We start from the raw sequence: 24,417 nt of genomic DNA, 5'->3' as shown, positions 1-24,417 counted from the left end.
GTTTCAGTTTCTCTGAGAGCGTTGGTGCATCTGTGAAAAATGAAAAAGTTTTTGGTCACATTATCAGAATCATTCTAAATACTGTATTCATCCATAATCTGAGAGTCCTTATAAATGGGTACAGGATAATGGTGCCTAGAAACTGGAAAACTCTTTATTGGCTGGTTACTTACATTGAACATCGACAGTAGCGATATTACTGAAAGTAGAACCTCCTGTATTGGTCGCATTATATCTATATTGTCCTGGGGCCAGTTGCACAGTCATGACTTAAGTCCAAAAATGGTCTTAAATCATAAGACCGGTCTTAAATTGTTAGATTGGCTATAGAACTAAGTTGGTCTTAGACTAGTCTTAAGTCTAAGCCATGACTATGCAACCAGCCCCAGAATCAGTTCTTGATACATTATCTAGGGCTAAATAATCATTCGTGGATCCGATTGATTTCCAGAAACCCGAAACAGTTGAGAATTGCCATACGAAAGTGAAACTATCAGGATTTCCACCAGTTGCTGCAAAGTTAAACCGAATCGAGCCGCCTTCCCTTACGACAGAGTTTACTGGAGTCAGCGAAACAGAATCTGCCGAATCTATAGAATATGAAACATCTACTTTTCATTTTACAGGAAAGAAGAATATTTTAGAAATATAATATAACCTATATATAGAAAAAAAAGTTTGATAAAATAGAAAAGAAAAATGATGTTGTTTAAGGTGTTATAAACGTCACTTACACAATACTGACAGTGTCGTGGAGTTGGTGACCACATGAAAAGACACACCGTTCTGATAAGCAGTACATCTGTATTGCCTTCCATTTTATCCTTATCGGTTGTAACTACCAAACTACCAGTAGATACCCGACCACTGTGAGGACCAGGTTTATGATTGACTGCTGGGTTGTGTGAAACATTTGTCCATGTCGATACCCCATATCTGTACGCCCAGACAATTGAAAACTCTGGGTTACTGGAGTCAGAGTTTTCGATGTGCCTTGGACAACTTGACCGTTTGGAAATTCAGTCAGCACAATGAATTCGGGTGGAACTGAAAATAGATATCGCTACTGACATGGATTTGCTTTGTAAAGCCCAACGCACACAGCACAACTATACAGTTCTGCTGCTGTCCTAGAAATAATTAACAAACAATTTACAAAATTACCCATTTACAAGTGGAAATTCTAAGATAGCCGTTTGCCCTTTCCCAAACGACATTGCGAAAACCTAGTAGATTTTATTTACCATATATTCATGTGCACTGCGTCATTAGCAACAACACCGACATCATTGGCAAACACTTCTGTAATGAAGATGAACACTGATTTAGAATATATCGCAGGTACCGCTGTGAGTGGACAAGACGTTTGATATTCTAGTCCGTTTTGTAAACAGTTAAACCGCGATCGAGATTATGAGCATGTAGAATTAAATCTGTAGCACGACCCGGCTTCAGGATTATATTAACTAAACGCACGTATCAGTGTTTCCAAAACTATTAATATGCTGCCTCTGAGAATTAACTATTATCAACAATACCGGTATGGTGGTCCTTAACTGCCACTGTCACTTAAACCAATGAAAACTGAATTCAGAGTCTGAATCGACCCACAAAATGTCGGTGCTAATCCTTACCTTCCTATACATACTGTAACCGCACAAAGCCTTTAATAGAAATAGTATACAAACAAATATCATGGATGATAACACCGTGATGTCTAGGGGCTACTAGTGGTCAGTTTAGGATCGTTAACGGGGGAAAACGAACCCATTGGCCATATGTAATCACTATGATAGAATACACGTACCTTCGATTCTATGATAGCCTACCAGACAAGCTTTTTCAGAAACTTCAACAATTGGAAATAAAAAACTGGGTCAACCGAATAAGCCTTAATTTACACTGGCTAAAAATTCTTACCTTGTTTCTCAGATTTCTGCTGAGCTTAACCCAAGTTAATTTAAAGTCCGTGGTCTATACCCCTCCTTTCAGTAAAGATCTATCTTTAAAGGTTCGCATTTTAGGCTACAAAAATTGATACCTTGTTTCTCAAATTTCTGCTGAGCTCATAAATTGACCGTCTATCTACCCTGTACATGACTATTTTTGTTTTAAATCATGATCAATCTAACAATAACAGACCCGACAGTTATAGAAATGAACTGATTACAAATTTCATCATGTTTTACGAATGTGACCCTCAGCCGATTAGGAGAAACAGAGTATATATGTTCTATATCAGCCTAACTATAGTGAATTGTATAAACATAATAAAAAAACGAAAAGATGATAGAATAGAATTAGTTTTTCTTACCTTTAGCGATGGAGATACTTGACCTTCGTAACGCTAATAAAAACAATAGCAGAGCGAAAATAAACCTTAAGAAAGTAGATTTTAACGCCGCAAAACGATGTTACAATGTACGAGCAAACTGCTTTCTGATGTATAATACTTGAACGTTCGGTCACATGAGTTTAAAAAAAACGTCTTCCTATTCAGGAGTGTATTATATAACTGACAATATAAAAGGTGGACGGTGTTAAATGAATGTATGCGTCGCATCTGTGAAATCCGCGAAAGCGTCACCTACCGGTCTACCAGGAAGTAAATTGCGATTTACGTATTTTATGTTTGAAACAGAAAATAAAACTTCGTCGTTCAAAGGAAGACGTGTCTGAACGGCGATCAGTGAAAAACTCTGCGACAACTTCCTCTTTTCAAGATAGATATGTTTTATTACGAAGAAAATTGTTGGAAAATTATTGGAAAAAGTTAAATGGGAAAATGAACATTGGGCGTCAAACGTGTGCAGTTCGTTACTCTTATTACAGTCAACAAGATGAGAAACCTTGCATTATGAAGTACAGACAACCATTTGAATGATTTTTATGTAGTTTAGAAATTATTTTCATTCGGAAGTTTTTGATACGTGATGTTTTATTTTGTAAATCGCCCTGTAAATCTTCGTGAATACACGTAGTGCGATATCAGAATAGAATGTCTTAACTTGACAACAAAAAATCACCACAATATTCTAAAGCATGTAATGAGCCACAAATGCTCAAAAGTTGGTCAAAGATATGTTAACTATCCCCTGATTAACTCTAACCAACTGACCCCCGGAATCGTAAGTCATTACGTGCTTTATAATCTACGTGATTATTTTGTGTTGATCCAACCACAAAAGAAGACTCCATTCCTAATAAACTAAATTCATTGTTACCAATGTTTATCATATAAATCATATTGTTGAAATTTCAAAGATGGCTTATCGTGTCTTTTGTTCAACTTCAGAAAAAGAAGTATTTTTGGTTAACTATTTCTAAAGTAAATCTATGAGTTCATGAAAGACTTTCCTTTTGTAAAAAAACCAAGAACAAAACAAAATAAAACAAACAAAACAAAATAAAACAGAAAGCACCGAATGTATTTCCGGAAATGAATTTTCTTTTGTTAAACAAGACAAAAATAAAAACATTAAGTGCAAAAATAAACATCAAATTCAAATCAGTAAAATCTACATATTTTATCCTAGATTATGTACAATATTCGAGTTCATTATGAAATTAAAATTTAACAGTTATATTCATATAAGGACTGTGAGTATAATCAATAAACGTGACGACAGGTAACAACTTACTGTGAGTAGTTAACTTGATTTTATACTAGAAATAACGAGTTTTCGCTACTAGTGTAATACAGTAGAAACTTTACCGGATGAAAATTATGAGTAATTAGATTAATTAAAGATAATTAATTAAGAGTGACTGAATTGATAATCACAGTACAATTACATTGTCATTATGAATTATTTTACGGTAACTTCCTGCCAGTAGTTATCTTGATTTTATACTAGAAATTACGAGTTTTCGCTTTTACTAGTGTATATGTATATTAGGTGGATAGGTGGATAACAGTGAGGGAAGGAAGTGGATGATACACGATGTGACCAGGGTAATTACTAAACAGTAAATAACATAATACGGATTACGTTAAACAAGAAAATAAAAACAAAACCAGGAAATTTAATATCGAGGTGAAAAAATACTATAAAACAAGTCTTCTTTATATTGGAAGATATTTTCGTTGAGAAAGTTCTGATTATAATGTACGAAGTTTATTTCAAAGCCTAAACTAAAAGCTGTCGATTCATGTCTATATAATGTTGATGTCTATAAGCTGTCTCTCTTTTAAGCTGTCTATATGTACATCATAAAGTATCACGCATCTTACAACATATGTACACAATGAAACCACAGTTTGTGGGTTTATAGACCTAGGTCCAGTTCCACAGTTCTGAGTTTGACCCTGGGTTAAAAACATTGAAAATGAACTAACTTTAACTCAGAGTTAACTCTAACTCACAACTGTGGAACTGGATCCTGAGTTCAGAGTTAACTCTAACTCACAACTGTGGAACTGGGTCCTAGGGTCTTACGTATAAAGGTACGTTAATTTTTATATACAAGAAATCCGTTTGTATATTGTATAAAACAAAAGAAAAACTAAAACAAAGGAAATGCGAACGACCAGTTGCTAGTAATTAGTATAATGAAATGAATTGAAATTGAAATTGAAATGAAATTGAAATGAAATTGAAATTTATTTACACTCATCACCTCAACGAGAGGTATACAGAGGGACATCAAGAAGTATTTACAATTGTATAACATAACGTAAAATATAGAATAATATAGTGAATTCTAGCTAGTGGCGCCACCCTTAAGTTAATGCGACCTCTTTAGTTCCGGATCTCAAGTGTTAAGTATTAATTAGTTTAGGTACCGTTTTCAAAACAACCAGAATGTTTGTTCTTCATCAATTCTTCTTTACGAGTAGTAATTCTAATTAAGGGTCATATAAGTGTCGAATCCGTGGAAGATGAATATCACAAGGTCATGCAGCAACTTGTATTGTTCCTATAATAACGAAAAAAGATTTATCAATGATTGACACTATCACTTCTTTTTTAGAACATTTCGAAATTAATTTCATACCAAATTTGGAATGAATTGAGGTCGAGTCATTCGTAGTTTTTGTATGCAGTGATAAACGTCGATTTGTTCACTAGATGGCGCCTTGGAGATCAATTCAAATGCCGCACAAAATAGCCCTGCTCTCGTTGTGCTGTCCCTGTAAAATTTGCATAATCTTTTTATATTGTGATATTGTTATAGAATATGTTTTCTGAATAATTGACTGTTGTTGCTAAGATACGAACATGCAGTGTACAACGATAGGACTTGTGACGTGTTCTCTTGTAACTAAATTCACAAACTCGAATAGATATTGTAAATCAGGAACTGACTCATCCTCAGGCCATCCTAAAAACTGGATCTGACGAATCCGACGCGATTCCTGTAGTGAAATATAACATATACCGTTTACAGAAACAATAAGGTCATAGTAAATAGCAATGCCAAAGGAAATTTAGAAAAATGCAGCCATCTTTCTCTGAAAAGTAGCTACCGAAAAAAAAGTCAACATACATTCTGTTTTTGGAGGATCAAATCCCGACGAACGATGGTCTTACAGGGCAATGAAACTTCCTCCACAGTGATCGTAAAAGGACCGAATTTGATACTTCCAACTCCAGGCCAATAGCTTGCATATGTCTGAAATCAGAAAATGTATTTTATGAGATATCAAGATAAGGTAGTACTGCACTTAAGAATAAGCCTTACCGGATCTTGTGGATATTCTTGATGCATCATTACGATAAGTTCACAGTTATATTTAAAGATCATTTGCCAGAAATCATTAATTGTCTTTTGTAGAGGACTTTGTGTAGCTATAAACAGGTATGCATCTGTGATCGTCTGTAAAAAGGTAAGTCTTCTTATTAGATTTTCGCAAATTATCGATCTATCTTTTTTTAATCTATCATTATCTATCTGCTAAAACTGCCCGGATATTCTACGGATGGCTATTAAATCAGAATCAAACTCACGTGCACAAATGAAGCATTAATGAACCCTTTATGTGACAGTTGCGGTTGATACTGTGCCTCGGGAAGGATGTCTTTGTATCGGGACTTGTAAACATTGTTGAGTAGTTTGGCCACTGCTAGTGATTCCTCATCCTGAATCGGAGTCGATGCCTTCAATACCTGTATTAATAGAATCTCATTGAAAAAATTGTTTCCTCAAAAACAAGGAGAAACTATTTGGAAACACGATTTGGTCATTGATTTTATTGTTGCCATCCTAACTTTGTGCCAGGATCGAACCCTTCGTCTAGTTTTGGCCGATCTTAATACGTACTAGAAATTGTTCCTCTATTTTATCAGACACGTTTCTAGATACAGGACGCGTTGCTTTTTTTTCCTCGTATGATTCTCTGAAACTCGTGGTCGGGAACGCCACCGGTCCCAGTACCAGTTCCTCCAGTAGAATCTGGTGCACGAGAATGTACTGTTTCTAAAGTAGATAGTCAAACAACATGTTGGAGAAGTTTTGGATTTTGGAAGCGTGAAATGAGAGACAGTTACTACAGGTTTACCATATTTTGGATCATTCCTGGTCTTTGTTGTCGTAATTTCCTAAACATGTCGAATACGTTAACGAGTCCATCTTTCTTAGCTTTTTCAAGAAGCTGCTCCGTTGCGATATAACAACCTGTCCTTCCAGCACCAGCACTGAGAACACAACACAAACAATAACATTTCTACACGTCTCCTTAACGGTAAAGGACTGGAAGATTTTCGAATTAATTTACCTGCCATGAATCAGCACAAGTCCCTGATCCGGGTCAGTAAGACGCTGTTTGATGAACTGTTGCATACGAACAACAGATGAAGCCGGGAACGGTACACCATGATCCGGCCATCCTCGATAGTGAAACACTAGTAGATAATGTGCTTGTTTGTGGCCACGCTATGAAATAAATCTCAAGTTACTCATCGGGAGAGACTGGTCATAGACAATACTGATGTCAAACAATGTTACATCGAAACAAAACCTCATCATAAAATGTTGTCATATCGATGTCTACACGTATGTCTCGAGTGAAGTCGTTTTGAAATCACATATATCAGCACTTATATAGGTCACACTAGGTGCCATGGTAAAACAAGAGTATGATCATTACCTTTGTAATCGATAGGAAATGAACCACTGCCGGAGGCTCAGTGTGTTTTTCCATTTTCTTTGCAACTGTCACTGTTATATCTCCATATCGACTTTTTGTGTCCAGTTTTGTTGGCCAATATAAGTAACATTTCACCTGCAATTGGAATATGAAAAGACACATTTTTCATAATTCTCCTTGTTTAATCAGCAGCATCTGAAAGCCTTTTTCGAAAAAATTTTTTTGCAACCTTCTTATCTTTGCCATGTCCTTCAGTCAGGTCGGTGAGTACAATGATAGCCGGGCATTTCTCTTGCCAAATCATCCGCCAATGGTCATTGATTGTAGATGGCAATGGAGCTGAAAGGGCAAGTAAAATGAAATACCGACTTACATGAGCGCCAAAATAACATCGGAACAGATTATTGGAATGTTAAGAAGACTTACCCTGGCATGCAATGCATATTACATGACCAGTCAATCCCTGAAAATGAAATATTCACATCAACTATGACAACATTATAAGCACGAGACAAAAACTTCTCAAGAACAGAAGGATTGATTCCTTACCCAAATGTAATTGGCATTGATGTAATCTGATGTTGGATCTTCGCCGATTTGTTCCAGAACAACTCTAGTCGAATCATCTAGAAAAACAACACAAAATGATGTCACAAAGCAGTTCTAATCATTTAAATGACAAAAAGATTAATAGAGATGTTGAAGAAGGCGGATCTTGTAAATGATGGAACTTATGTCAACATATAGGTAATAAATTATACTATGTATCACTAATTTCAAGGCGACTCCTGTTAATGTGTAAAAGCTTGTGTCAAAATGATTGTTGTTACGACAGAACTCATGTGTCTATATGATCACCAGGTAATACCTACAGGCCAATATGTCTGGAAACCTATTTTTTGCAAGATTCTCCACTTTCTCAGCGCAGTCGCTCAATCCTCGTCTAAATTTGAGAACACTCTACGGAAAAAAAGAGATCCAAAATGTAAACCTTACCAACGCGCAGTCCAAACCTCCCTACAATTCTACCTGAAATTCTTCATTCATATTCTTCCACTCATCAGAGGTCTTCATTAAGGTCTCTCCCAAAAGGTCACAAATAATAGTAGCGCCTTTAGAAGATATGTCGTAATGATGATCCTCGCCATCTTGCGTATCATATACTGTGTTCGGATCGTCATAGATACTGTAATACGCGCAGCTTTCTATATGGAGAGAGTCATGAGTCATTATAGTGTTAAAACATTGGGCTTCAAATATAAAAGCTTCATTAAACAAACCTATTGATAATGTAGAATTCGCATGAGCTGTATTTTCTCGTCTTGGGTTACCCTTCAATCTTGCCAAAGGTTTTCCAATACTTTTATCGGAAGGTGAAACAATCTCCATGCCTACTTCATTGCTCGAAGTTTCTTTAGTTTTGAACCCACCGCGTCTGCTTAAGTAAAGACCATATTGTTGGGTAACTCGGCGAGGGGCTGTGAATAGGGGGCATTGTTCGATGTTTGTCAGTTTCGAACGATGTGAAACTAGGACACCATGCCCACTTGGGAAGTGGTTTCAAATGCTCAACAATCTAACAATTTCAATATTTAACGCCTCCTGGTGACCATGTACAAAAACCAATGACCTTGAAACTCACCACAATCATAGATGTCATGAACTACAACTTTGCAATTGATCATGGTAACAAAATATACCTAGGTACCAATATAATAAGGAAATACTAAGTTCTTCTACTATTCAACGCCCCCTGGTGACCATATAGAATAACTAATGTCCTTAAAACTCACCACAATCATAGACGATGTCATGAGCTACAACTTTGCAATTGATTGTGGTATCAAAATATGCATAGGTACAAATATAATATTGAAATATCAATCTATTGTTCAACGCCCCCTGGTGGCCATATACAAAAACCAATGACCTTTAAACTCACCGACATCATAGAACACTTTATGGGCTACAACTTTCTAATTGATTGTGGTAACAAAATATGCTTAGGTATCAATATAATGTGGAAGAACTGATGACACCAAGATGGCCGTCATAATTGGCTGATCAAAAATACCTGTCTCTAGTATAAAACATCCCTTTTCAATGAATACCCATCACAAATTGCAATGAGAAATGGCAAACCAGCAGGAAGCTACAGGACTCCGAATTCTGGCCAAAATTGACATTTTTGGCCACTAAAAAGGTCATAGGACGGCCATCTCGAGTCCGATCGACCCAATTTTTCTTATGCTGATGAGCCCTTGGAGGATTCAAATATATTCGAAGGATCAAGGTAATTGATCAAAGCGTCTTCAAAATTTGCCTCAAAAAGTTCAAAGGCTGCCAGTCAGCCATCTTGATTCTGACAGGGCCACTTTTTGGGCTGAAGATGTGTCTAGAATAGATACATGTGTAACCCAAATATCAAGACATTACATCGTAGCGTCTTCAAAACTTCCCAAAATAACTGGATTCCTTCTACGGACGGACGGACGGACGGACGGACGACGGAGTAAAAGTGAATGCAATAGCCCGCTGGGACTAGACTGAGGCGTCCATATTGTGGGTAACTGAATGAGATGGAATCAATGGAATTTTGCCGATTGTCAAATGATAGGATATTTGCATTCAATTATAGAGGTCGCCACTATTCGCTCCTACCTCCAAACTACAAATAGAACAACAGCCACCAATAACACTATTAGAACAGCTGCAACAACGCCACCTATTATCCATGCATTACTAGACAGTTTTTTAACAGTGATTCTCTCTTGTTGTTCTATTGGTGGATAATGCCGAAACAGTTCCTAGGAAATAAATAGAAAGAATTGATTGAAAATCATTTCAAAACTGAAAACTATTTGTATTGAAACACAAGATAAACTCACCCCGTTATAATTTTCGATGATTCCTAAAATAAAACTGTAGGATTTCCCAGTTTCTAGAGGAGCATTAAAGTAACCACTATAGTTACGCGTATCACCAACTATAAACTCAGAGGGCACTTCCGGTGGTAGAACTGCAGTAATATAAACTGATAATCCTCGCTGTTTAGCTTCTCCGTACGAGACGTACTGTGATTGGTTGACTGCACGCTTCCGGCGACTGTTGATTGGTCCATCGTGTTTCTTCACGATCACCTCGTAACCGCTGAAAATCAGAGAAAAATCCAGTTTAATAAAACCACGCGTTATTTATGGATAAATGTAACGAGGACACTTACGTAATGTTACCAGTGTTAACACGTGTTATTTGAAGTGTAACAGTCGTGTCTGTTACCGCTGCTTTCTTGACAACAAGTTGAGGAATTGTTATTTTACCTGAAATATCAGTTATTTGAACTGGTGATACATGACATAAATTGATACTTGAGTTTGTTGTGTTTTAATGCATGTTAACGACTTACCCGTTGTCCAGAAGCTTACACTGGCAGGCGAGCCTTCGCCCTTACTAGTTGAGGCATAAATTGAACAGTTGTATTGAGTAAAATGTATCAGTGACGTCGTTATGTCTAAAGTTGTGATGGATCCATTGATGAAAGCCTCGATTTTAGGTTTGTTGATTGTTTTTATGTCTGATAAAGGTTTTGTGGAAGTTGTACTGATGGGTTCACACGTGAGCTAAAAACAGATAGGAGACATGTTACAGTATAGAGCTGGTGGTGCCCTCTACTGGTCAGAATAAGAGAATTCCTACCCGATAATTAATGATGTCACCATTTGGACTGTTTGGGGGTGTCCATGTCAATGTTGTTTGGAATGTATCCCTTGTAGATGAGAAGTCGAGAGAAGCGGGAGGTCCTGGTACTGAAATGACACGACAGACAAATGACTTATGAAATACGAATTGACATCTACTTGATGACGACAACCTAATAGCATTTTTAGCACTGTTTAATGGAACTACAGTAAAACAAACATGTTTAACACAATTCTGTGTTTGAATTGATGATTAAGAGTTTATTGGAATGAGGGTTTATTCAAAAAAATTCAATAATACGATCGTGTGAATTGCCATTTCCAACATATTGTTTACTTACTTCCGACCTGCGCCAAAAAGTAAGCAATGTTGCTCCATTTTCCCCAACCCTTTTTACCTTGTGCCATTACCTATGAATGTGTATTAAATCTGTTTAATTTCAATCCATTATTGCTGAAAATGAGCCACAACCTTTGTGACAAATTAGTTTGGATCTGCAATTAGTGAAGTCGCAATAATGACATTATTTATAAATTCACACCTACCTGGCAACCATACCATTTGTTTTGTGTAAGTCCAGTCACTGTTTTTGTAAGCACAGTTGGTTCAACATCCTCCCTTATAAATTCCTGAATTTGATCAGAATTATTTTTAGTAGCGTTGCCACACATGAAATTATATTTGATAATTCTTGCTAACGGAGGAACAGGAGAACTCCACGCGAATATGATACTGTTTGGAGTAGCTGATCGAGCTTCAGGGATCGGTACACCTGGAACTGAAATGTATAAACTCATCTTGATCCAATGATGTTTTCAAGGTTTAACTACGGAAGACAAAATGAAAACAAAACTCACCAGCTTCGTCAGTTGTGAATATTTTACTTGGAGATTCTTCACTGGAACCTTTACTGTTCACCCAGTTATACGTCAGTTCATACTCTGTAAACGGAACCAGTTTATCTATTCTGAACAGTTTATTCGGTGTCGTTCCATCTTTCACAAGATTCATCGAATCTTTCTCCAGTAACTTATATTTGAAATGTTTGAATGGTCCATTTTGGTTTTCACACGCCAAATCCTTGAAAGTAGCATCGATATAAGTGTCTGTTCTAACAGAGCTATCTTGAATAGTCTCAACAGTGACATCAGCCACGCCAGGTTTACCAGTTGGTTCTGTAACATTGAGGGAAAGATTTATTGGTTACAACGAAATGTTTGATGTGTTTGGTTTATCGTTGTAAATCTAACAACTAACCAGACTGAAGAGTTGCACCGGTAACTGTCCTCTTGTTTAGATCTAAGCCACCAGCCGAGGTTTCGGCCGAGACCGTGATTTCATATTCCGCATAAGGCTTTAACCCAGTGAATACATGTTCTACAGCAATATTTGAAAGTGAAACTTCCTTAGGATCACCTCCGCGAGCTGCAGTCGGACAAGTTTTATATCTGAGAAGTTTGTACCACAATCTGTATTTAGTGATCATTCCATTGTGTTCATCAGGTGCAATTGACCACTTGACCCAGAAGCCGATGTCGGTTTGTTGGGAAAGCGTGAGCGACGTCACAGGTCCCGGAGCTGAAGTGATTGTAAAAGCATCGAAATAAGTGTGTACATTATATATATATATATATATATATAATATATATATATATATATATATATAATGTATAATGCATTATATATATATATAATATATATATAATATATATATATATATATATTATATATATATATATATATATATCGCATCTTGTTTCATTTTCAAGTTACCTGCAGTCGACGTTTTGTAACTTTTAGGTTTGGTGTAAATGAATTTCTGAGTGACGTCATTCTTTACACCAACTCTAACTTCATAATCAGTATATGGTTCTAGTCCTGTTAGTGTGTGGCCGGTAGGTTGCGCCACTGTTGTGGTCCATGTTTGTCGGTTCAGTTGTTTATACTCGACTTGATAAACAGCTTTAGTGACGTCACACTGTAACTCTGCAGCAGTTAAAGCCTGCAACATAATTATAATTCACTACATGTTTTTATCATGTGTCACTGAAAGGGAAGGTCACATTTTCTTCCCTTGTCATATAGATATAAATGAACATCAGGTGAATTAGTTAATAAAGTAAGAAAATAAATTAAGTTAGCCCCGGGTTGAAGGTAACACTTATAGTCTATAAAACCGGGCCCAGGTGAATTTATGTAATTCTGGTTGAGGCACACTTACGGTCCATGTAAGTATCAGATTGGTTGTCTGGGGCCACGTGTTACTGTTCTCAACCGCTGTGGACACCACACGAACATCTTTAGGACCGATTAATGGATCTACAGTAAAACAAACATGTTTAACACAATTCTGTGTTTGAATTGATGATTAAGAGTTTATTAGAATGAGGGGTTTTTACCTGGACATATAGTTAGTATTGGACTAGTCAGACTCACAGTTGATATAAGTTTACTGTTCACTAATTTCTGTAGTCTAACAGCTATCTTATACTCGGTATTAGGAGTTAAACCAGTAATTGTGCGATGTGTAAGGACTCCTGCAGTTTCCTGATTAGTCCAAGTGTTTTCTGATATTTTACGATAAACGACTTGATACTGAACGCTGACAGTACCACGTCCTGAATCTACTACAGAACCCGAGTAAGCTGTCCAACCGACTCTTACACTGTTATCTGTCAGCGAAGATTTTGTTAATTGAGAAAATAACTTAAATTCTGAAAAAAAGAAATTAATGTTAATTTTACATGAATCAAACAAGATGAAATGTAATTTATAATGAAGTTGCATTCTACTTTCGGTCACTTTCGATTCACCCTAACTACATTTAAGGAACAGCTAGGAATGAGATTCCAAGGAATCTATGATTCAATGTAACATACCTGACTCGCACCACTTTCCGATGTAATTCTGTGAACAGCCAGATTCACAGATACCACTCAAATAGTTACAACTTTCACTGTTGTAACATGGATAACATTCAATCATACATCCAAATGAGTTCGATCCCTTACTACAATCACCGGGCGCTAAACAAACATTTAAAGGTGATACGAAGAAAAGGTGATACTTGATATAATTTTCATTTCAAAAATACAAAATTGTTGAGATTTTTTAAGGTATCCCTTTTAGTTCTTATTACAAGTCACTGAATATTTTTGAACAATCAAGTTTTAACAATTTCTAAATCCATTTTATTTTCATACTTCTATATTTCTGAATTTTACATATATAGTTGTGCAAAACTTACCGATATATTTGAACCCAATAACTTCTATTTCTGCCAGTGCGAGATACTCTGCTTTACCGAGGTTCTTGTGTTGAACGGTGACGTATCGTCCAACTATAGGACCCGGGCTGCATGCTAATGTTTTATGGGTACCGCAAAGAGGGGGGCCCTGGTAAGCACATTTCTGGTTAGATGTAGAAATGCGTGTATCATTGCCATATTCATTTCCAACTCGAACCTCCAGGTTGCGCGCGCGTTTTTCTGAGAAAAGAAATTTCGAAATATCGAAAAGTTTCGAAATGTCGCAGTCAATTCCGTGAAAACAGAAAATAATGCATGGAATTTAGGGAAGTTGAGAATTTCATCGATTGCTGAACAATTCTTTTCGAGTTCGTTTGAAAACGGATGGACTTATTTGCAAAGAAAATTCTAAAGCTGCGAAATATCTCAGATTATGTTCGTAAAAACTGTCAATAATATAATGAAACCCAAGGAGTTGATGGAAGAACTTCGTCGATTGCTTTGGATGCAAAATAATTCTATTCAAATTCTATAGAAAAAGAAGTGGACAAGAATTATAGAGAAAAAAAAGAAGTAGGATAAATTCATTGTTTTCGATTCAAAATCTTCCAACAACGTATTTTGACTGTTTTCACGGATGATAATGACCCAAAGTTCCACAGTTATAATATACAATGAAATGGAAGAAAGAGTGAAAATTTTAGAAATTTTGTTCTTGAGTTAAAACTGTATCAATTTATCTCGAGCCAAACGTGGAACGGAATTCAGGATACTTTTGGTTCCTAAATTGGTCGATTTTAAAAGTCTCTCGCTCGTCAAAACAGGATTCATATCTGACAAGTCTTTTCTAGTTTTTCATCCTCATTTTCTATCAGATTTGACCGAAATAATCAATGACACAATAAACAATAATAATTTGTACTCACTCCACTCAGCGTCGCAATCAGCCGCGTCTGTTCTATCCCAAAGTTCAACTTCATGTACCACATATTGAGTTCCGAGATCAATTCTAATCCAGGCGTCTTGATCCGCTAAAGTGTGACACATTCCACTTACCGTCTGACCATCTGTACATTTACTACCGGGATACAACGCAAAAGGGGATGACGTTGTAACTGTTTTACCACGAGCCACGTTTCCTACAAAACGTGTAGAATCAACTCAACTACATCAAACCGATCTTAAAATAATCCAAATAAATGTTTCATTTCTATGAACCATTATTTTTGTTTACGCGAAGAATATTTTGTTGATCTCAGTCTGTTGAGTGACAGCTGCAGTTCCCAGACATTTTAGTCAATAGTGGATTCTATATCTGTTTTCCCCTTATATGGGCGTTTCAATGAAAGCCAATTCACGTGACGAATTAGTGGGGTTGAATCTGAGATAAATCCGAGGTTCAGTGATATTTGACCTGACCCCGGTTTACTGGAAGAGAAACAGTTGATACGGAAAACTTACCAATTTGACAAGCTGGTCCGGTCCATCCTGGTGGTGTCCAGGGATATGGAGTTTTTACTGTAGACTCACATGCAGTGTTAGGATTTGGACACTTTAAAGCGCCATCTATATTCTGACCTTCTGTGGGACATTTGTCCACGGCTGTATTACTGCAATGACACTCCCAACCAGTACAACTCTTCCCAAAACATTTTGCTGAAATGATAGAAACAAGATTATTTGAAACATCCAAATGCTGTTCTCCTCTGAGCTCTCCACCCCCGACAATTGATAGTTTGAATCCTGACAGTGACAGAGTTTCTTTCTGTAGTTCTTCTCTGAGCTCTCCACCCCCGACAATTGATAGTTTGAATCCTGACAGCGACAGAGTTTCTTTCTGTAGTTCTTCTCTGAGCTCTCCACCCCCGACAATTGATAGTTTGAATCCTGACAGTGACAGAGTTTAACAGCTCCGAAACACCAATGAGTATTGATTAACTCACCTGATGTGTTTATGATGAATAAACAAAGAATCAACAACAGCGAAAAACGAAAGATGTTTCTTTCACGATACATTTTGCTCGTTTGAAGGGCGAGTGATGATATCACTCACTTATAATCATGTGATAAACTTCCTTTGAATTTTCAAATAAATCATTTTAGAGGAAGTTTAAAATTTCAAATTTCAGGATTGCTAGTTTATTCTGTTATGAGCGGGGGGGGGGGCCAGAACAAAACGTCGCGGGTCTCAGAGTTACAAGTAGGTGTTTTATGAACGATAGATGAAAACATATCTTTGAAAAGAAAAAAGAAAAAAATATCAAAACAAGACAAAAAAACAGTTTAATTCATTGTGTTCTTGCCTTAGCACGATAGACTGGACGCCCCTTTCGTGTAAAATGAGACAAACCATTAATTTTTCCCATATCACACAAAACAGGCATCAGCTGAATAGATATACACTACAAAAGACGTGTAAATATACAACTAGATTATTTCTAAAAATGCTATTTGATTATCAATTAAAATCATGAATCATTACTTCCTAAATGACCAAGGACCCCCAGCGTTAAACCTCCATGTACCAGCATCAAATAATAAATCGTGGAGAGACGTGTAAATAAAAGACTATTTCTAAAATACTAAATGATCAAGCAGTCATGATTCACTTCTTCCTAAATCCGTCTTCTGCATTTAAACTATCCTCAGAAATGTCTCCTATCGTGGATAAAGCTGGATAAGTCGTATAGCAGCCATCTTTATTTTCGAATCAGATCGTTCTTAACATGTAGAATAGAATCGTCCCATTAATCCCTAAATGATTGCATTTAAACCCCTGCACCAATCATCAAATAATCACTCATAGCGGATGTGTGGTTAATGTAAATCGTGATGGCAGCCATCTTTTTCTCTAATAACGATGAAACGATTCTTCATTGGCATGCAAATAACTAAGTCTTCTCGGACCGGTTTTATAGACTAGTGTTACCTTTAACCTGGGGACTAACTTAATTAATTTTTAATTGAGTTAGTCCTAACCCCCGGGTTAAAGGTAATACCAGCTTATAAAACCGGGCCCTGTATCACAAGAATTAATTCATATATTTCTTAATTTGATTTAATTTGAAATAACCATTCAAAAATGAGTTATGTAATGCAGATTTGAGATTGTAGTCCAGGAGGTAACTTTTAAGAGAAAAATTCGACCTCTAGACTTATTACAGTCAAAATCAGGTTCACTTTGAAATATCACGAACTAAAATGAATAGATTGAAATGTTCGTAAATATCAAAATTGAAATCATACAATATAACAATTTACAATATATTTTCGAAGTAGACAGATTCGATATTGCAGTATGCGTTTTATTTTAACATTTTCTTACATCAGTACAAAAATCTTTTACGAATTTTTCTATCATTCTCATAACGTTTTCCTTATTTTGGTAACACCTGGTAGTAAATAGCTCCCAAGCCTCAAAATTCTTACTACTTATATTGGTAAAAAAATCTGATAAATTATTGTTACCTTCTTTAAATTTACTCCTGAATTCTGTCGGATGCTGAGGCGACAACGGCGTCACTAACCGCATGTATGTACTGAATTGTATTCATAAAGTTTATAAAACAGGAAACTATTTTCATTCTCCAAATTAAAGAAATGTTTCGTCTCTCTAACACCGACTGTCCTTAACGCCAGACACCAGACTCTGACAGCAGACGGTCTCCTCGTACCAACTGGTTATAGGCTTTTGGTACGTGCCGCCATCTTGTCCTAGAATTTATCTAACACCTTACAATAACCGATCGATATATTCATTCAAACATTCGAACGACCGAAATAAGACAACAATAGAGGCGGATAATGTAGCTATGATAAATAGATACATTACTCGCGACATTGTCTACATTACATACACTATCTCACTGGGGCAACTTGTAGCGTATAACCACCAACAAAGACGGAATTCACATATTTAAGACCCCATTCTCAAACTTCGGTCTGTATTGTAAATTTGTTGGATATAAAAGATAAATCGATATCTCAAGAGAAAAATTTAGGTAAAATTCTCAATTTGAAAAAAGAAAGTTTGAACTGTATTTCACAAGCCGTTCATACATGTCAATTCATGTTTTTCATGTTTTTAAGCTGTCTATACTATATAATAAGGTATCACAAATTTTCTAACATGGTAAAAGTTATTTTGAGATTTTACAATAAAGGAAATGTAAAGGTTTAAATGCCGGAACTTTTTTTCTATAGATTGAAAAATCAAATATCACATATTCTAAAACGTATGATAAAACTGCAGTTTGTGGAGTAATGTCGATTTCGATTTTTGGTTAGAGATGATGCCGGGTCGTGGCCTCGCTCGGACAATTTTCTTAGTAGTACATCTGTACTCAATCTGTGCTGGTGCCATTAACGACATGTACGTTCACATAAGTGTCGAATCCTTGTAAATAGAATATCACCAGATCGTGTAGAAACTTGTACTGTTCCTATGAATACGAAAACAAGAAAAATACATCAATAAAATTACTCGTGAAAATACAAAGAAAATCGATTAATTTCTTACCAAATTTGGAATGAATTGAGGTCGAGTCATTCGTAGTTTTTGTATACAGTGATAAATGTCGATTTGTTCGCTAGATGGCGCCTTGGTGATCAGTTCAAATGCCGCACAAAACAGTCCCGTTCTCGTTGTGCTGTCCCTGTAAAATTTGCATAATCGATAAATATGTGATGGTGTTTTGAATAATTGACTGACGTTGCTAAGATACGAACATGCAATGCACAACAATGGGACTGGTGACGCGTTCACTTTTAGCTAACTTCACAAACTCGAATAGATTATGTACATCAGGAACTGACTCATCCTCAGGCCATCCTAAAAACTGGATCTGACGAATCTGATGTGATTCCTGTGAGATCGAAGAAATACAATTGATCTGATCAGGTTATTGTAAATAGCAACGTCGAAAGAAATTCCGAAAAATGCAGCCATATTTCTCTGAACAGTAGCTACCGAAATAACTCAACATACATTCTGTTTTTGGAGGATCAAATCCCGACGAACGATGGTCTTACAGCATAATGATACCTCCTCCACAGTGACTGTAAAAGGACCGAATTCGATACTTCCAGCTGCAGGCCAATAGTCTGCATATGTCTGAAATTAGAAGATATATTCTGAACAAGGATCTCCGCGAACCAGACCGTCATACTTTTAGAAGATATCTATACTAGGCAGTGCTAGACTAGGAGTAGCCTTACCGGATCTTGTGGATATTCTTGATGCATCATCACAATAAGTTCACAGTTATAGTCAAAGATCATTTGCCAGAAATCAAAAATTGTATTTTGTAGTGGACTTTGTGTAGCTATAAAAACGTCAGCATTTGTGATCGTCTGTTAAAAGGAAAGTTACGATTAGATTTTCATGAGTTATCAGGATCTCAAATGAAGAATATCTAGGCTAATGCCTCATTCTCTACCTGCCCAGATATTCCACGGATAGCTATTAAATCAGAATCAAACTCACGTGCACAAATGAAGCATTAATGAACCCTTTATGCGAGAGTTGCGGTTGATACTGTGCCTCAGGAAGGATGTCTTTGTATCGAGACTTGTTAACATTGTTGAGTAGTTTGGCCACTGCTAGTGATTCCTCGTCCTGAATCGGAGTTGATGCCTTCAGAACCTGGATTGGAAAACAGCTCTTTGGAAAAACTTTTTAAAAAATGTCTCCTCAAAATCAAGGAGAAACTATTTGGTCTCTAGTTTAACTTGGTCAGTGAATTCATTGCTGCAATCTTAATGTATGTACTCAGGCTTCGAAACCTTCATCTCATTTTGGCCGATCTTAAAACGTACTAGTAGTTGTTCCTGTATTTTGTCAGATACGTTTCTAGATACAGAACGCGTTGCCTTTCTTTCCTCGTATGATTCTCTGAAACTCGTGGTCGGGTATGCCACCGGTCCCAGTACCAGTTCCTCCAGTAGAATCTGGTGCACGAGAATGTACTGTTTCTAAAGTAGATAGTAATAAAGGAACACGTTGAAGTTATCCATTTTGGAAGCGTGAAATGAGAGGCAGTAACTTTATTAAGATTTACCATATCTTGGATCATTTCTGGTCTTTGTTGTCGTAATTTCCTAAACATGTCGAATACGTTAACGAGTCCATCTTTCTTAGCTTTTTCAAGAAGCTGCTCCGTTGCGATATAACAACCTGTCCTTCCAGCACCAGCACTGAGAACACAAAACTAGCCGTAACATTTCTACACGTCTCCCTAACGGTAAAGGACCGGAAGATTTCGAATTAATTTACCTGCCATGAATCAGCACAAGTCCCTGATCCGGGTCAGTAAGACGCTGTTTGATGAACTGTTGCATACGAACAACAGATGAAGCCGGGAACGGTACACCATGATCCGGCCATCCTCGATAGTGACAAACTATTAGATTATGTGCTTGTTTGTGGCCACGCTATAAATTAAATCCAACGTTACTCATCAATAGAGACTGGTTATAGATATTGCTTATGTGATATAATGTAACATCGAAACAGAACCTCATCATAAAATGTTGTCATATCGATGTCTACACGTATGAAGTCGTTTGAAATTACAGATAACAGCACTTATATAGGTCACTAGGTGCCATGGTAAAACAAGAGTATGATCATTACCTTTGTAATCGATAGGAAATGAACCACTGCCGGAGGCTCAATGTGTTTTTCCATTTTCTCTGCAACTGTCACTGTAATATCTCCATATCGACCTGTTGCATCCAGTTTTGTTGGCCAATATAGATGACACTTCACCTGCAATTGGAATATCAAAAGTTAAAATTTTCAAAAACTTATGTTTACTCAGTAGTTGCTTTGAAACCTTCTTATCTTTGCCTTGTCCTTCAGTAGGATCAGTGAGTACAATAATAACCGGACATTTCTCTTGCCAAATCATCCGCCAATGGTCACTGATTGTAGATGACAATGGAGCTGAAATGACAACATGAGGATCAAAATGCGATGAAAAAAATCCATTATCAGAAAGTTGAATAGAAAGTTGAATTGACTTTGTAAATGATTATGAGAAAGGTAACAAAACTGACCCTGGCAAGCTCTGAAATTAATTTTTTCATTTCCTGAAAATGGAATATCCATATCATCTACAACAACATTGATTATAAGCACAGGACAAAAACTTCTCAAGAGCAGAGGCGGATTGATTCCTTACCCGAATGTAATTGGCATTGATGTAATCTGATGTTGGATCTTCACCGGTTTGTTCCAGAACAACTCTAGTCGAATCATCTAGAAAAAAGCAACACCACACTTAAAAGTCAATAATACGACAATAGAGATGTTTCACTAAATAAATAAGATCGATGACCTGGCAAGATACAGGTATAAAATGAGGTATATCAACATGATGAACAGGTAATACTTACAGGCAAATATGTTTTGAAACCTGTTTTTCTCAGCATTTTCTCCTTTCTCAGCGCACTCGCTCAATCCACGTCTGGACTTGAGAACACACTCTACAGATAAAAGAGTTCCAAAATGTAAACCTTACCAACGCGCAGTCCCAACCTCCCTACAATTCTACCTGAAATTCTTCATTCATATTCATCCATCCATCAGAGGTTTTCATCAAGGTGTCTCCCAACAGGTCACAAATCATAGTAGCGCCTTTAGAAGCGATTTCGTAGTGATGATCCTCGCCATCTTGCGTTTCCGGATCATCATAGATATTGCAATACACGGAGCTTTCTACGTGGAGAAGAATCTTTGGTGTTAAAAAACATTTTTAGGCTTCAACTTCCAAAATCTAAAAGCTTCAATAGACAAACCTCTTGAAAATGTAGAATTTATATAAGCTGTATGTTCCTGTTTTTGGATACCCTTCAATCTTGCCAAAGGTTTACCAATACTTTTATCGGAAGGTGAAATATTCTCCATGGATACTTCATTGTTCGATGCTTCTTTAGTTTTGAACCCACCGCGTCTGCAAAAGAAAAGAAAGGCGTCGAAATTGTGGGTAACTCGGTGAGTGGGTATTTCTGTGACTAGGGGGCATCGGACGATTATCAAATGATAAGATATTTGCGTTGGTTTTTAGAGGTCGTGGATTATACATAAGCAGGTGAGCCTTCACCTTTACTAGTTGAGGCATACATTGAACAGTTGTATTGAGTAAAATGTATCAGTGACGTCGTTATGTCTAAAGTTGTGATGGAGCCTATGACTTTAGGTTTGTTGATTGTTTTTATGTCTGATAAAGGTGTAGTGGAAGTTGTACTGATGGGTTCACACGTGAGCTGAAAACAGATAGGAGATATGTTACAGTATAGAACAGGTGGTGCCCTCTACAGGTCTGGACAAGAGAATTCCTACCCGATAATTAATGATGTCACCATTTGGACTGTTTGGTGCTATCCATGTCAATGTTGTTTTCAATGTATCCTTTGTGAATGAGAAGTCGAGAGAAGCGGGAGGTCCTGGTACTGAAATAAACACCACAGATAGATTTTAACTTACGATCCCTTGAATTTGAAATTTCCAACGATACTGCTTAGGCCTTTTCTTTAAATTAGTTGGAGCAAGGATCCGCCGCCGATATTCGGGTCATTTTGGTAATTGGGAAATTCCTTTTTTTAATTTCTATCTCCGTCGCCCTTCCACATAAATTCGCACATTTTGTAAAATAATTAATTATTCATATTTGTTTTGACCGCCTTCCATCCTAAAATTCAATTTCTGTATGAAAAAAATTCAAATTTTGTTTTTTCTGTCTCTCATCGGACATCTTATTCATGAAAATGAACTTGATTTGAATTTGAATTGAATAATTTGACGGTTTCGTGCTGCTGTTAGTATGGCAACAAAATGGCCGGTCACGCCAACGCCACCGCCGTCGAGGAAACTTTCTGTTTCCAAGTAATCGTGAGAAAGTTGCATCGCGAGAACGACAGACGAGTAGTGAGTTCTGTCAACAACCTCACCGCTAATAAATTTTTTTTTATTTTATTGTTTCTCCTTCCACATTAGTATATAAGATAGCAATGAAAAATGATTTTTTTATTTTCTTTTTTTCCCACTCACCCTTCCATTGTTATATAAAATACCAAATTTTTTTAAATTTTTTTTTTCTTCACCCTTCCAAAATCTTCCTTTAAAAATTCGTGCTCCAACTAATTAAAAAAAGGCCTTAACTTACTTCCGACTTGCGCCAAAAAGTAAACAATTTCACTCCGTGGTCCCCAACCCTTTTTACCTAGAGCCACAACCTGCAAATATTTGTGACATAGCTATAGTTTGAATCTGCAATAACTCACGTCGCATTATAAAGTCAAAGATATGGAATTTTTATTGTAGACTCGCATGCAGTGTTATGATTTGGACACGTTAAAGCGCCATCTATATTCTGACCCTTGATTGGACACACATTCAAAGCTGTATTACTGCAATGACACAACCAACCGGTACAACTCTTCCCAAAACATTTCGCTGAAATAACAAACACAGAAACAACATTTTTTGCCTATCCTAAAATGCCCTTCTCCAAATGTCGCTCCATCCTGAGCTCTCCACCCCCGACAATTGATAGTTTGAATCCTGACAGTGACAGACTTTTCCTTGTCGCATCTTTCTGAGGTCTACTTTAAGGTTTGAAATCGTCAAATCTATAATTTCCACGTTTTCAACAGCTCTGGAACCAATGAATTATTATTGATTAACTCACCTGATGTGTTTGTGATGAATAAACACAGAATCAACAACAGCAGAAAACGAAAGATGTTTCTTTCACGATACATTTTGTTTTTCTGAATGACGCAATATATCACTCAATTATTTATATTCATGCGATAAACTTCCTTTGAATCTTTGAACAAAATCGTTATAAAGGAAGTTCTAAGTATAATGTTGAGAATAACTAGAATGTTTTCATTCTAAGGGGGGTAGAGGTAGGAAGGAGGTCAGAAGAGAACAGCAAGGATCAGTTACCTTCAGGTGAGTTACGAACGAAAGAAGAAAACAAGTGTTTGAAAAGTTAAACGAACAAATAATCACCAAACAAAAAATGGATAGTTTAATTATGTATAGTCTTACTAAAAACTATAGACTGGACACCCTTTAATGTAAAATGGAACGAGCTTTGGTTTTACCCGTATAACAAACAGCTTGTCTTAAAGAAAAAGTCAGAGACGTAAAACTAGATTTCTTTGCAACACATCGTTTAAAGGAATCGTGTGTATTATTCGATTACACGTCTATGAATACACATTGAATTAAAAATCGTGTTGTCACCCAAGGCTTCAAATAAACCCCCTCTGCCCCCTATAGGTGTGATCGAGTCGCAGGGCAGCAGAAAGTTGTTTATTTTCATGACAAATAAGATATAAAACCTGAAGGAGCCCAGAATCTTCAATC

The 24,417-nt window shown here is 36.7% G+C and overlaps 2 protein-coding genes and 1 long non-coding RNA gene across 7 annotated transcripts; all 3 read right to left on the bottom strand.

Annotated features, from left to right (window-relative positions):
- Window positions 1-1,255: 1,255 nt before the first annotated feature.
- LOC141914296 (uncharacterized) lies at window positions 1,256-2,419 on the bottom strand. Its single transcript, XR_012620754.1, has 3 exons — window positions 2,315-2,419; window positions 1,635-1,664; window positions 1,256-1,302 (listed from the first exon to the last, which is right to left on the bottom strand). It is a non-coding gene; the product is annotated as an uncharacterized LOC141914296 (long non-coding RNA).
- Window positions 2,420-3,426: 1,007 nt separating this feature from the next.
- LOC141914166 (receptor-type tyrosine-protein phosphatase kappa-like) lies at window positions 3,427-16,052 on the bottom strand. Its single transcript, XM_074805433.1, has 33 exons — window positions 15,980-16,052; window positions 15,498-15,692; window positions 14,963-15,175; window positions 14,037-14,276; window positions 13,669-13,815; window positions 13,189-13,503; window positions 13,011-13,108; window positions 12,563-12,791; window positions 12,047-12,367; window positions 11,647-11,964; window positions 11,335-11,567; window positions 11,130-11,199; window positions 10,787-10,896; window positions 10,497-10,710; window positions 10,314-10,410; window positions 9,979-10,240; window positions 9,752-9,897; window positions 8,371-8,525; window positions 8,120-8,295; window positions 7,963-8,050; window positions 7,640-7,716; window positions 7,517-7,553; window positions 7,320-7,429; window positions 7,091-7,225; window positions 6,719-6,876; window positions 6,503-6,638; window positions 6,265-6,420; window positions 5,952-6,110; window positions 5,686-5,820; window positions 5,491-5,616; window positions 5,223-5,359; window positions 4,999-5,134; window positions 3,427-4,920 (listed from the first exon to the last, which is right to left on the bottom strand). Exons 1-33 carry the CDS (start codon window positions 16,050-16,052, stop codon window positions 4,846-4,848), a joined length of 5,277 nt encoding a protein of 1,758 aa, XP_074661534.1. The 3' UTR covers window positions 3,427-4,845.
- Window positions 16,053-17,315: 1,263 nt separating this feature from the next.
- On the bottom strand, window positions 17,316-23,812 carry LOC141914038 (receptor-type tyrosine-protein phosphatase kappa-like). Of its 5 annotated transcripts, none has more exons than XM_074805295.1 (21): window positions 23,729-23,812; window positions 23,416-23,493; window positions 23,204-23,273; window positions 22,381-22,490; window positions 22,142-22,304; window positions 21,837-21,991; window positions 21,593-21,756; window positions 21,435-21,524; window positions 21,221-21,297; window positions 21,096-21,128; window positions 20,873-20,982; window positions 20,671-20,805; window positions 20,311-20,468; window positions 20,096-20,231; window positions 19,854-20,009; window positions 19,522-19,680; window positions 19,254-19,388; window positions 19,024-19,149; window positions 18,765-18,901; window positions 18,556-18,691; window positions 17,316-18,478 (listed from the first exon to the last, which is right to left on the bottom strand). In XM_074805295.1, the coding sequence occupies exons 11-21, from the start codon at window positions 20,945-20,947 to the stop codon at window positions 18,380-18,382; spliced, it is 1,452 nt and encodes a 483-aa protein (XP_074661396.1). In that variant the 5' UTR covers window positions 20,948-20,982; window positions 21,096-21,128; window positions 21,221-21,297; window positions 21,435-21,524; window positions 21,593-21,756; window positions 21,837-21,991; window positions 22,142-22,304; window positions 22,381-22,490; window positions 23,204-23,273; window positions 23,416-23,493; window positions 23,729-23,812; the 3' UTR covers window positions 17,316-18,379. The 5 variants fall into 5 exon arrangements, with proteins under 5 accessions (XP_074661396.1, XP_074661398.1, XP_074661397.1 ...); XM_074805299.1 differs by having other exon boundaries at window positions 17,317-18,478; window positions 20,887-20,982; XM_074805297.1 differs by lacking the exons at window positions 23,204-23,273; window positions 23,416-23,493 and having other exon boundaries at window positions 23,729-23,745.
- Window positions 23,813-24,417: the final 605 nt, after the last annotated feature.

Source organism: Tubulanus polymorphus, chromosome 12 (genome assembly GCF_964204645.1).
Source record: "Tubulanus polymorphus chromosome 12, tnTubPoly1.2, whole genome shotgun sequence".
Lineage (NCBI taxonomy): Eukaryota > Metazoa > Nemertea > Palaeonemertea > Tubulaniformes > Tubulanidae > Tubulanus > Tubulanus polymorphus.
Note: the sequence above shows the minus strand (reverse complement) of the source record. Positions and strands in the feature narration are given on the sequence as shown.

Coding starts and splice junctions, on each gene's coding strand:
- LOC141914166 (XM_074805433.1), bottom strand. CDS start 16,052: ATGTATCGTGAAAGAAACATCTTTCGTTTTTCGCTGTTGTTGATTCTT. Junction 14,277..14,962: donor TGATTGCGACGCTGAGTGGA/GTGAGTACAAAT, acceptor TTCTTTTCTCAG/AAAAACGCGCGCGCAACCTG. Junction 5,617..5,685: donor AAGAATATCCACAAGATCCG/GTAAGGCTTATT, acceptor TTCTGATTTCAG/ACATATGCAAGCTATTGGCC.
- LOC141914038 (XM_074805295.1), bottom strand. CDS start 20,947: ATGATTTGGCAAGAGAAATGTCCGGTTATTATTGTACTCACTGATCCT. Junction 20,806..20,872: donor GACAAGGCAAAGATAAGAAG/GTTTCAAAGCAA, acceptor TTCCAATTGCAG/GTGAAGTGTCATCTATATTG. Junction 20,010..20,095: donor CAGAAATGATCCAAGATATG/GTAAATCTTAAT, acceptor TATCTACTTTAG/AAACAGTACATTCTCGTGCA.